Source organism: Podarcis cretensis (genome assembly GCF_951804945.1).
Source record: "Podarcis cretensis genome assembly, chromosome: Z".
Lineage (NCBI taxonomy): Eukaryota > Metazoa > Chordata > Lepidosauria > Squamata > Lacertidae > Podarcis > Podarcis cretensis.
The window spans coordinates 16,146,037-16,158,956 of NC_137184.1; the positions used below are offsets into that span (position 1 = coordinate 16,146,037).

The 12,920-nt window shown below is 44.5% G+C and overlaps 1 protein-coding gene across 6 annotated transcripts in view; it reads left to right on the forward strand.

Moving 5' to 3' along the window:
• The window catches only part of NUP188 (nucleoporin 188), a 55,461-nt gene that overhangs the window by 9,755 nt on the left and 32,786 nt on the right, over positions 1-12,920 (forward strand). For 5 of the 6 annotated variants that reach the window (XM_079961197.1, XM_079961198.1, XM_079961199.1 and 2 more), the window contains exons 2-15: positions 1,632-1,686; positions 3,011-3,084; positions 4,038-4,122; positions 4,438-4,518; positions 5,413-5,457; positions 6,650-6,742; positions 6,846-6,965; positions 7,282-7,493; positions 8,593-8,707; positions 9,037-9,234; positions 10,145-10,234; positions 10,414-10,479; positions 11,184-11,303; positions 11,611-11,737. In XM_079961197.1, coding sequence (XP_079817323.1) covers positions 1,632-1,686; positions 3,011-3,084; positions 4,038-4,122; positions 4,438-4,518; positions 5,413-5,457; positions 6,650-6,742; positions 6,846-6,965; positions 7,282-7,493; positions 8,593-8,707; positions 9,037-9,234; positions 10,145-10,234; positions 10,414-10,479; positions 11,184-11,303; positions 11,611-11,737 — 1,481 coding nt within the window. The remainder of the gene's footprint in view (positions 1-1,631; positions 1,687-3,010; positions 3,085-4,037; positions 4,123-4,437; positions 4,519-5,412; positions 5,458-6,649; positions 6,743-6,845; positions 6,966-7,281; positions 7,494-8,592; positions 8,708-9,036; positions 9,235-10,144; positions 10,235-10,413; positions 10,480-11,183; positions 11,304-11,610; positions 11,738-12,920) is intronic. The other variant, XM_079961202.1, reaches the window with a different exon arrangement.

The window sequence follows — 12,920 nt, forward strand, 5'->3', positions numbered from 1 at the left end:
TGCTTATCTGAGTTTCTAACATTGATTCACAGCTGGTTTTGAAATGGAATCAGCCTTGGTTGCCCTGATGGATGACCTTTATTGTGAGAGGGACAGAGAGTGTGTGATCCTGTTGCATCTTGATCTCTCAGCAACTTTTGATACCATTGACCATGGTATCTTCCTGAACTGATTTAGTGAGATGGGCATTGTGGCGTCACTGTATTAGAGTGGTTCTGTTTGTATCTTCAAGGTGGTGACTAAAAAGTAGCACTGGGTTAGTGCTCCTTGGCCCCTGGCACTTGTGCTGTGGTGTTCCACATACTGCCATGTGGTGTCACCAGTAGGCAGGGATGACACACAGCTCTGCCTCTCCTTAACATCTGAATCAGGAAAGACTGTGAAAGCTTTGAACCTGTGTCTGGATGCAGTGGTGGACTGGATGAGGGCCAGTTAAACTGTGTTTGAATCCTGGGAAGACTCAGGCTCTTTGGGTGGCTGGTTCCCAAGTTTGGGAAGTTGGCAAGGTACCTGCTCTGGATAGGTTTGTACTCCCTCTGAAGGAGCAAGTGCATAGTTTGGGGGTACTCCTGGTTGCATCTTTGCCACTTGAAGCCCAAGTATCCTTTGTGGCTAGAAGTGCCTTTTATCAGCTTCATCTGGTTTGCCAGCCACAACCATTCCTGGACAGGGATAGCTTGGCCACGATAGTTCATGCATTGGTAACTTTGAGGCTGAATTACTGTAGGGCAGTGGTGTCCAAACTTTTTTTTCAAAGAGGGCCAGATTTGATTAAGTGAAGGACTGTGAGGGCCTACCAAAGGGCTGACCAAAATTGTTGACCATTTTTTAGGGTTGAAGTTTTTTTTGTAGGATTTTACCCCAGGAAATAAATTGCCACAGGGGCCGGATTAAACTGACCAGTGGGCTGGATTAGGCCCCCAAAACGGACTTTGGACATGCCTGCTGTAGGGTATTGTATGTGGGGCTGCCTTTGGTCTGGTTTGGAAGCTCAAGTTGCTGCAGAATGCTGCAGCCAGATTACTGATGAAAATTTATGGTTAAGTCCATGTGACACTAGTGTTCCAAAAGCTGTACTGGCTGCCCATCTGCTACTGAACCAGGTTCAAGGTTCTTGTATTGATTTACAAAGCCCTGAACATCTTAGGTCTAGGATATTGTAGGGATCTCCTGAACCCTTATACTCCAGATTGATCACTGAAGTCATCTTCAGCAGTGTCCTTGGTCATTTGGTGACCCTTGTTTGACAACAGTGAGAAATCAAGTCTTATTTAGTGTCATCAGCCCAGTCCTGTGGAATACCCTGCCAATAGAGATTTAGCAGACACCTTCTGTGCCAACTTTTAAATGCTTGCTGAAAACTTTTCTACTCCACTAAACCTATGCAGATCCTACAATAGTCTATTGATTTTTTTTAAAAAAAATCTTTTTCTTTTAACTTGTTTTTAACTTTTTATGATGTTACTGTTGGTTTCATGCTTTAATGATGTAAACAGCTGTAATATATGTTTATGATATGGCAGTGTATAAATATTGTATATAGAAGTAAATAGATACATTACAATAAAAAGACAGAAAAGAAGCAAAACAGATACAGTTTTTTCCTCTTTCAAAATACATTCTTTTTCTAGAAGCAGCAGAGAACTATGGACCATTCTGTTGGGCAGATCAGCTCTGAGAGAACCAGTAAGTAGAGGATGGGTTTGCCACCTCTTTTTTGTTGGGGATGCTTTTCTGGGATGTCTGCCATCATCATTGTATACAGAGAGGATTTTTCCATATCGTTCACTTCCCATGTAAAATTTGTTCTTCCTTATGCTGCACGTTTGTGTAGAATGGTTTCTGGTGTAGACAGGCTATCTCGCCTGGAATAATAATAATATTTATATCCCGCCCATCTGACTGGGTTTCCCCAGCCACTCTGGGCAGCTCCCAACAGAATTAAAAGCACAATAAAATATCAAACATTAAAAACTTCCCTAAACAGGGCTTCCTTCAGATGTCTTCTAAAAGTCAGATAGTTATTTATTTCCTTGACATCTGATGGGAGGGCTTTCCACAGGGCAGGTGCCACTACCAAGAAGGCCCTCTGCCTGGTTCTCTGTAACCTCACATCTCGTGGTGAGGGAACCGCCAGAAGGCCCTCAAAGCTGGACCTCAGTGTTTGGGCTGAATGATGGGGGTGGAGATGCTCCTTCAGGTATACTGGGCTGAGGCCGTTTACTAGAGCAGCCTGCTTCCCTTATTCCCCAACCCCTAAGGAAGGAATCCCTGATTGTGAGCTGAACATGCCCAGATTCTGTCTTCTTCCACCTCAAGGCAAAACAAAAACAAGTTTCTTTTCTTTTTATTATAATTTTATCTTTTTTTAATAGAAGAATTCAAACTGTAAATCAGGGATTCCCTGCAGAAATTCTAGACTGCAACCCTATCCATTCCATCGGTATAGCCCAATGGTCAGGGATGATTCTGTTATGTACCGTATTTTTCACTCTATAAGACGCACCAGACCACAAGATGCACCTAGTTTTTGGAGGAGGAAAACAAGAAAAAAAATATTCTGAATCTCAGAAGCCAGAACAGCAAGAGGGATCGTTGCGCAGTGAAAGCAGCAATCCCTCTTGCTGTTCTGGCTTCTGGGATAGCTGCGCAGCCTGCATTCGCTCCATAAGACGCACACACATTTCCCCTTACTTTTTAGGAGGGAAAAAGTGAGTCTTATAGAGCAAAAAATACGGTATACAGTAATTTGAATGCTGGGTTGTGTGGGGGGGTGCCAACATGGTGCCCTCCAGATATTGTGGACTGTAACTCCCATCAGCCCCACCCACCATGGCTGATAATCAGGAAAGATTCTGTTCTGCTTATGCTGGAATCTAAACCATAGGTGATTATGATACTCCTTTTTGCTCTTGTCGGGCTTTGTACATGATAGTGGAAATGAGTATGTTCCTTTTTAAGTTTCAGGCATGGAGAATGATGTATTTGCTATTATTTTGGTCTTTTCTAGGCTCAGATTGAGGAAGAGTTGAATAAACACTGGCGGAGGCTGCTTGAAGGGCTCTCTTACTACAAGCCACCCAGGTACAGTAATTTATTCATTATTATTTATCAAGGCTTGCATCCAGCTCAGTAGATCCACTGAAATGAAAAACTGAAATAAAAGCATATCTGAGACATTTACAAGCTATTAAAAATGAGTAAAACCTACTAATTGGCTATGTAGGTGCTATATTGTCAAAGATCTGTTATTGGAACAGATCATAGAAATGTAAAGTTGGAAGGAACCATGAGGGTCATCTAGTCCAACCCCCTGCAGTGCTGATAGCAGAACCAGACTCTTCAAAAATAAATCTTTAATTGAAAATTTTCAGCGGGAACAGAAAATAGCTAAACCAAAAAGGAGCGTCAAAATGATGAGATAGGGCCATGTTATTTACCACATACTCTGGAGGGTTTTTGAGAATCCTTATGGCTTTTATTTCATTCAGTGTGTGGAAAGATGGGGTGCTGGAAGATAATGTGCTGATTATTTTACAAAAATACTTGTGGAGGATTGGTGATGTGATAGCTTAAATGTCACCCATGGCAGCTAAATGGAACTTCCAAGTGCAGAGGCAGTCTAGCACAGAACTTCAGTTGCTGGGGAGGCAACAGCATGGAATAGCTCAGCTGTGACCACCAAAAACCCATAGAAATTTGGGTTTCTGATTGGCTACAATTGGAAGTGGCATGCCCGACTAAATGTGTGCTTGGTTAGAACTGGTAGAACTTCTCTTATGTTCTTAATTTCAAATGAGTCAGATGAAGTTTCTATACCTTGTTTCAAGGGCTTGAGCTAGTTGGGTAACATTTGCAGTGCCTAGTTGATGGAGCTTAGTCCTTGTAAGTCCTTCAGAGGGGAGGAAATAGTTTTCACAATACAGCTGTTATAAAGATGCCTAAATTTCATGCTTGTTTTGCTTTATGAACAAAAAGCTTTTGTGACTTTTCATTACCACAAGTTAACTTTTTAATAATAATAATAAAATCTGCAGTGCAAGTTCAGCCGAGAAAGTGAAAGCTGACAAAAATGTGGCTGCTCCGCTGAAGGAGTTGGGTCTGAGAACCAGCAAGTTCTTGGTGAGTAGGTGTAACAGGCAGCTCTGTTGCTTCCTTTATTTCCTGATAAGCTTTCCTCTGGACAGAAGTGGTGGGAGGAATGCAAGAAAGAGAGTTTTCACCATCTAATTCCCTATTTGAATGGCAGTAGTTTCGGTTGGGGTTTGAGATTTGACTCAGCATAATTTGGAAGCACAATACTTCATAGAAGCCTTGAGAGCTAACGGGGACAAATTTAATTTGCTGTACTCTCCTTTAAAAAAAATTGTCCAAAGGAGGGGTATTGAATGCGCCCACCCCTTAACAGAAGCTGGCTGAATGTGTGTGTTACTCCAGGGTTTGGATGAAGAGCAAAGCGTGCAGCTGTTACAGTGTTTTCTTCAAGAAGATTATAGGGGGACCAGAGACTCATTAAAGGTTGGTAATTTTCAACTGTGCAGGGATCTATCTTCAGTGTTTATGTTGACATAAGTTGCTACAGATGGGTCTGTGTAGCTGGGAATCAGCTAATGCCTTTCTCTGTGTGATACTGCAAAGTTGGGTAAGGCCTAACTTATTGGCTACATTAGCCATGCTAGCAATTTCCTTAAAGTAAATTTCCTTAAGTCTGCAGTCCTTTCCTAACTTGAGGGCCCTCCAGACATTTTGGACTACAGCTCCCATCAGCCTCTGCATCATATGGCTGTGCTGTCTGGGGCTGATGGGAGTTATAGTCCAAAACCCTTGGAGGGCCCCAGTCTGCTGTGCACACTGCTTTCAGGCAACAGTGATGGCCACCAGCTTTAGCCACCAGCTTTAAAAAAGGATTAGACATAGCAATGAAGGAGATGTGGCAAGAAGCCATTGATGGCTTTAATGACTATGCCCTTGCTTCCATGGTCAGAGGCACTAATGCTTCTGAATACCAGTTGCTGAAAACTGCGGGTGGGAAGAGTGCTCTTGCACTTGGGTCCTGCTTGTGGGTTTCCCATTGGGGCATCTGGTTGGCTACTGTGAGAACAGGATGCTGTTGGGCCAAAGGCCTGATCCAGCAGGGCTCTTATTATATTCTTTTGTGTTCTAAAAATAGGTCCCGTTGAATTTAACAGTAAGCTAGTTCTTGGTAACATTTTTTAATGCACTAATAAACATTTTTAAGTGAGCCAAGTTTGAAGCTTGAAATCCGGAGGATGGTGGGGTGGGGAATGATAACCAAATTCCCTTGCAGTGTTTCCAGTATGCATGAGATTTTGTTTCATGCCACAATCTATTTTATGATGCTGTTAGTGGTTATCAGTTACTTTATGTTACTTTTATTATGTTTCTGCATAGGCTGTTCTGGAAGACGAAAGGCAGAGTCAGGCTTTAATGCTGAAGGTCAGTAACTTGATGCTGCAATCTTATTTTGGATGGTCATTTCTACACACTGCTTTTCTGCAGATAGATATGGAATCTGCTGATGGTCCTTGCAACTTGAGGAGCTGTGGTGGTGATGACTACAATGGATGTGGATTTGCTGGCACTTGTGACAGTTGCAAAGCTGCCTCCCTCCCACCTCAGCATCCAGATGTGTAGAATATTACAGTCATACCTCGAGTTGAAGTAGCTTCGGGACAAGTATTTTTGGATTGCGCGCTGCGGCGACCTGGAAGTAACGGAGTGCGTTACTTCTGGGTTTCGCAGCTTGTGCATGCGCAGACGGTAAAAATGACGTCATGCGCAGAAGCAGCGAATCGCAACCCGCGCAGACACGAGTTGCGTTCACTTCTGGATGCGAACAGGGTCCGGAATGGATCCCGTTCGCATCCAGAGGTATTACTGTAATTGTCCTTGGAGCAGTCATAAAGCCATTTCCCTGCAGAACAGGGAAGTCCTCTAAAAATATATATATCTCCCCACCAGCACTAAGTAAATGTTTTAATGGATAAACATGCTGGGGATGGTGGGGGGTGGATTTTAAAATGCCACAGTCTTAAGGGACAAGATCAGAAGAAAGACCTTAAGATTTTCAGTGGAAGGTCCCTTTAAGTAGAGTGAGTTGAAGAAATTGATGACATTCTGGGACCTTTAGTAGAAAGGTTGGGGAATATTTTAGCGACAACAACTCCCATCAGATCCAAGCAGGTTGGCCATACAGTCAGGGATGATGGGAACTAGAGTCCAACAACATCTGGAAAGCCACAGGTTCCCTAGCCCTGTTTTATAACCCATAACACTTGGGGTTAAGGGAAAGAATTGACTACAGTGGTACCTCTGGTTGCGAACTTAATTCATTCCAGAAGTCCGTTCTTAACCTGAAACCACTCTTAACCTGAGGTACCACTTTAGCTAATGGGGCCTCCCGCTGCTACTGCATGATTTCTGTTCTCATCCTGAGGTAAAGTTCTTAATCTGAGGTACTACTACCGGGTTAGTGGATTTTGTAACCTGAAGTGTCTGTAATCTGAAGTGTCTGTAACCCAAGGTACCATTGTATTTAGTAGAAAATTAATAGAAGGATGTAGGGGAGGTCATCTAAAATCAAAATGCAGCTACTAGTGTTAACGGGTGGTGACATATATTTCCACAGCTTGCTGACTATTACTATGAAGAGCGGATCTGTATCCTGCGCTGTGTCCTCCAGCTTCTCACATACTTCCAGGATGAGAGACACCCTTACATGGTGGGTATTGGGCTTTTATTTCCTGGTTCTCTCCACAATAGAAACATTAAAATAAATTTGTCCCTGGTGGTGCTCTTAATCAAATTATTTTGCTTTATAAAAGGCCCAGTATTCTCATTGTGTGGAAAAACTGGATAAGGAGCTGGTTCCTAATTACCGGAAGCAGTTTGAGGAGCTGTACCAATCCGAAGCACCCACATGGGAGACCCACGGAAGCCTAATGGTATTTTGTTCCTTCCAGCTTTTTGTATTTTTGACTTTCATTATTTGAATGTTTTAAAATAGTGGTTTATAACTTTTTTTGCTGGTAATTTCATTATTTTATTCATTTTGTAAATCATTTTAAAGGGTTGTTTCTGCTTTTAGTACCAAGCAGTATATACATTTTCAGAAATAAATGAATAAATTAGCCCCAGCCAGCCTGACCAAAATCCACATGGGATTGAGTTGCTTAAAAGCTATCTTTTCTCTCCCCCCCCCCCGCCCTAACCCCCACATTGTGTTTGCATGTAATTGTAATTCGGATCCTGCTTATTCAGACCGAGCGGCAGGTGTCTCGCTGGTTCATGCAGTGCCTCCGGGAGCAGTCAATGCTGCTGGAAGTCATTTTCCTCTACTATGCCTACTTCGAGATGGCAGCAGAAGAGCTGCTGACTTTCACCAAAATGTTCAAAGATCAGGGGTTTGGCTCCCGGCAGACCAACAGGCACCTGGTGGATGAGAGCATGGATCATCTCGTCGAGCGCATCGGGTGAGTAGGGGGCCTCTCAAAAAGGCTGTTGCACCCCCAAGCATGTTCCAAATTGTTAGAGGATTTAGGGTAGGCAAAAGAAAATCCTTCCTCACACAACAGGTTGTTTAACTATGGAACTTGCTTCCGCAGGAGGCAGTAATGGCCACCAACCTGGCTTTAAAAAGGGAATTGGACAAATTCGTAGAGGAGGGGGATATCAATGGCTGCTAGTCACAATGGCTATGCTTGCAGTTGGAGGCAGCAATGCTTCTGAATATCAGTTGCTGGAAGCTTCAGGAGGGAAGAGTGCCCTTGTGCTCAGATCCTGCTTGTGGCTTCCCTACAGGTTGGCTCCTGCGAGAACAGGATCCTGGACTAGATGGGGCTAGTGTCCTGATTCAGCATGCCCTTCTGTTCTTATTTATTCATTGCATTTATATACTGCCTTTCTGCCAGGGTACCCAAGCAGTTTTAAAGCACTAAGACAAATGATATAATATGTAAAGGTTTTTTTTGGGTGGGGGCAGTCCAACTGGAGCAGACCCTGATGTTGTCTGGGCTGCCTCCCTCGCACTCCTCTCTCCCTTTTTCTTAATGTCTTCACAGCCTGCTTCTCCCACGACATTGTTTTATGTCCAAAGGTGTATTAGGGTGGTGGGGTAGTACACAGATGTATGTGAAAAACATCCATGCATCTATTTTGCCACATCTGGGTAGATGTGTTGAGAATATGTAGGGAGATTCTGCAGGCAAAGCATATAATACTCTGTGTTTTAACAAGTCTTTTTTAAACCATTGTGGGCAAAAGGGCCCACTTTGCTCTTGGCATTACTGTACCACATTACAGTTCGTGAGCATTACAGAAACTGGAAGAGAGACATTCCTTCATTTTGCAGTTAATGACTTTGCTGTCTGTTTTTGCTCACCAGCCATCAAAGCTGCTCTGATTTTTTTTTTTTTTTTACATCACATCTCTCAAAGAAAAAATATGGTTGAAAAAAAAAAGAAATAATTGCACATGATCTCCTGAATATTTCTTATTCCAGTTCTAACTTCCTTGACCCACCCTATCCCTCACCTATATCTTTTTCTTGCCACCTTACTCCCTATCTTCCAGGTACTTCAGTGCTCTCATTCTAGTGGAAGGCATGGAAATCGACTCTCTGCATGAGCGCGTGTTGGATGACAGGAAAGAGGAGCATAAATTCTCTGGCACCGGGCAGATCCGCCAAGTAAGGCCATTGCAAGTCCTGCGTGTTCAGTGGTGAAACATACAAAAGACTAGTCAGGAAAGCCAATGGGGTGTAGTAGTTAGGGTATTGGACTAGGACCTGGGAGACCAGAGTCCAAATCTCCACTTGGCTATGAAGGTCATCTTGGGCCAGTCACTTTCTCTCAGCCTAAGCCATCTCACAGGAGGATAAAATGGGGAGAAGGATATCTATGTATACCACCTTGTGCTCCTTGGAGGAAAGTTGGGATATAAATGTAATAATAAAAAAAGAATGCTTCTGTGTCCAAGATTCCCTGAGTAAGAGCTTGATTCTCTTCTTCTGAGTAGGAGGTGGACTGCTTGCTGTTAACTCTTGGGGATGTCACACATCATGCCCCAGTTCTCTTGGCCTGGGCTTTGCTGCGCCACATGTTGAGCCCCGAAGAGTCTCCTAGCGCGATCAGAAGGATGGGCAGCACAGCTATTCAGCTGAATGTATTTCAGTACCTCACCAAGCTTCTCCGATCAATAAGCAGCGAGGGAAATGTGAGTCTCATGTCTTGTGCAATCTCATGGAAGGCTCTTGAGCAGAGGTGGGTGGAACCTCCAGCCTCTGCAGGCCAATCTTGGCCCACCCAAGGGTCCAGTTTGACCCCTGAGACACTTTCCCCATAACTGTGCCAGCTGTCAAACAGGTGACAAGTTGGAACTTGTGCGTAGAAGGAGCAACCAAGGTGATTAAGGGTTGGAAATCAAGCCTTATAAGGAACGGTTGAGGGAGCTGGGTATTTTTAGCATAGAAAAGAAGAGACAGAGAGGAGAAATGATAGCAATCTTCAAATATTTGAAGGGCTATCACATGGAGGATGGAGCAAGCTTCTTTTCTCGTGCTCTAGAGGGTAGGATTCCAACCAATGGATTCAAGTTACAAGAAAGGAGATTCCACCTAATTTAAGGAAGAACTTCCTGACAATAAGAGCTGTTTGACAGTGGAACGAACTACCTCAGGAGTATGTGGACTCTCCCTCATTGAAGGTTTTTAAGCAGAGGTTGGATGGTTGGATGGATGCTGTAGTTGAGATTCCTGCATTGCATTGGGTTATACTAGATGACCTTTGTTGTGCCAGGCAACAACATTCCTTTTCAACCAGGCCTTTTGCTTTTAACTATGGCTTTTTAAAATATGGGTGTGATGTACTAATGTTGTTCGCCACACCTCCCCCCAGTTTTAATGTATGTATTTTAATTTTTTTTAGTTGCTGTGGCAAGAAAGCAACTAATAAATTTAATAACTAAATAAATGTATTCATTTTTACGTTTGCAGAGTTTGGGCTTGTTACTTTGGGTTGTGTGATCGTAATAGATGTCTCATTAAATTTTGTGCTCAACTTTTATAGTTTCTGAATGAGTCTTTGTTCACTCCATATCCTTTTCTCCCACTCTCTTTGCTCTGCAGTGCATCGCCAGCACAGCCTGCATGTGCATTTATGGCCTGCTCTCCTTTGTGCTGACCTCCTTGGAGTTGCACACGTTGGGCAATCAGCAGGTAGGAGGCCAAAGGCTTAAGGCGGGAGTTGGTGGTTCCGACATTGGGTGGGCACCCACGTTTGGTGAAGTCTGGTTTAAACAGTCTTGAACCTGGTTTAATTCTTGAGGTTTACGGTGGAAGAACCAGAAACAAGTGATGTGTAATGTGGTGGGTGGTTTTCTCTCTCCTTTCTAAAGGACATAATAGATACAGCGTGTGAAGTTCTGGCTTCTTCTAGCATTCCTCCACTGTTCTGGAAAACAGTAAGTTAGCTGCATTTGGCCTGCATTTCCTTACATTGTATTCCTTTGACCAAAGCCTTTATGGGGAAATCATCTTTTGGGCTTTGGACCTCTGCTTGCTGTTTTGAGCAATAGACTTCTTGTGTTGCTCTTCTTTGCATTGTGGTCTTCAGAAAACTATTGGTGATGGGCACTATTATAGTTGTGATGGGCAGATTGTGTTCTTTACTTCATTCTGATTAGCAGCAGTGGATTCCAAGACTGACTGGGGAGTAGGAAAGTGGCCAGTTGTGGTGCTGGCCAGCCTGGGGCTCTGCATCCATGTGGACTCTGATGCTGGCAGACAGAGAAACCAGCAGAGCTGGGGATCTGCTGCTGCAGCCTGTTTGGTCTTTACCTCCTTTGATGGCCTGGGCTGCCCATCCACATCCTTTTGTCACACTGTAGTTTGCACTGTGGCCAGGGGAACTGCCACATGGCAACACACTTTCGTTTTTATTACATAGTCTGTTACAAACTTTTCTATCTCAACCTTCTATTGCTCATGCACCATCTCCAAACTTGTCCACCTCTAAACTTCCAGTGGCTAGGATGTGGAGCACGCTAGTGCTCTAAAGCTAGGAACTCCCAATGCCCAACCTGATCTGATGTTAGCAGCTCAAGAAAATGCCTTCGATTAGCACCAGTTTGTAATGAACATTCTGTGCATGTCTTTCTCACACCAGGAGCCAAGTGCAGGTCTGGGCATTATTTTGGACAGTGTCTGCGGGATGTTCCCCCACCTCCTCTCTCCTCTTCTGCAGTTACTCACAGCCCTTGTGTCTGATAAATCTACAGCAAAAAAGGTACATTTGGAGGCTAATAAATCCTAGAGTGCTTTTAATTACCACTGTCTGGAACCAGTGCAGTTGCTAGAATGTGGAAATTATACTGGGGAGACTGGTTTAAAAATCTGTATTCAGTCACAGGGTGGAGCTTGGGCTTTTAAAGTCAATCTTTCAAAAGGTAGTTGTGGTGATAAAAATAAGATGGGGCATGCACACTACCTTAGATAAAAGAGTGGGGTGGTTATGTGAAAGATATATCAGACTTCCAACTCCTTTCCACAATGAAGGAGTCTCTGCCTTTGTCCCCCCACCTCTCTGCTTAAAGGTCTATAGCTTCTTGGATAAGATGTCCTTCTACATAGAGGTCTACAAGCACAAGCCTCCCGATGTAGTTTCTCATGAAGACGGTACCCTGTGGCGAAGGCAGGCGCCGAAGCTGCTGTATCCCCTTGGTAAGAAAGAAGGCAGGGCTCTTTGCCCCAGGGTTGTCCCAACTCCTTGTTTGTCCTCTCTAATTATTCTTATTCTTATTACACTCATATCCCACCTTTCTTCCAAGGAGCTCAAGGTGGTGTATGTAGTTCTCCCTGCTCCATTTTATCCTCACAACAGCCCTGTGAGTTAGGTTAGGCTGAGAGGCAATGATTGGCTCAAGGTCACCCAGTGAGCATGGCTGAGCAAGGGGATTTGAACACTTGTCTCCCAAAACCTGTCAAGCAGCATGGGAAGCAGAAGTTGGGACCATTTGGGATCCTACGGTTTTATCTTCTGCTGGGGCTGGCGGCATCAAATGCCCAGGGCCGCCTTCTGGACCATAATTGCCAGCTTGGAACTGTGACACTTTCTAATAAAGGTAAAGGTAAAGGTACCCCTGCCCGTACGGGCCAGTCTTGACAGACTCTGGGGTTGTGCGCCCATCTCACTCAAGAGGCCAGGGGCCAGCGCTGTCCGGAGACACTTCCGGGTCACGTGGCCAGCGTGACATCGCTGCTCTGGCAAGCCAGAGCCGCACACGGAAACGCCGTTTACCTTCCCGCTGGTAAGCGGTCCCTATTTATCTACTTGCACCCGGAGGTGCTTTCGAACTGCTAGGTTGGCAGGCGCTGGGACCAAGCAGCGGGAGCGCACCCCGCCGCAGGGATTCGAACCGCCGACCTTTCGATCGGCAAGCCCTAGGCGCTGAGGCTTTAACCCACAGCGCCACCTGCGTCCCCGACACTTTCTAATAGTCCAAAAGATTTCCATGATAACTAAATGATACTGCAAAGATCCAAAACAATGGAGAGGCATATGTGTGGCCAAAAAAGTGAAAACTTTAGGAGAGTAATGGGACAATAAACAGGCAGGGCAGGAGTGGGGAATATTTTTCAGGCTGAGGACCACATTCTTTTCCAGGAACCACATGCCAGTGGTGGTGGGGCAAAGGCAGAAGTTGGCAGAGCAGCAAATGTGCATCTTACCAGTAGGCTAGTTTCTACAGAGTCATGGACACACCTCTCCATCTTCTGTCCAGACAAACCAAAGGCAGCATCAGAGTTCAGGTGCATGTTCCAGGAAGCTGAAAACCTTCAAGGCGGGTGGGAAGCAGGAACAGGAGTGGGTGGCCTGCTGAGCTTGAGGTAGAGGATGGAATAT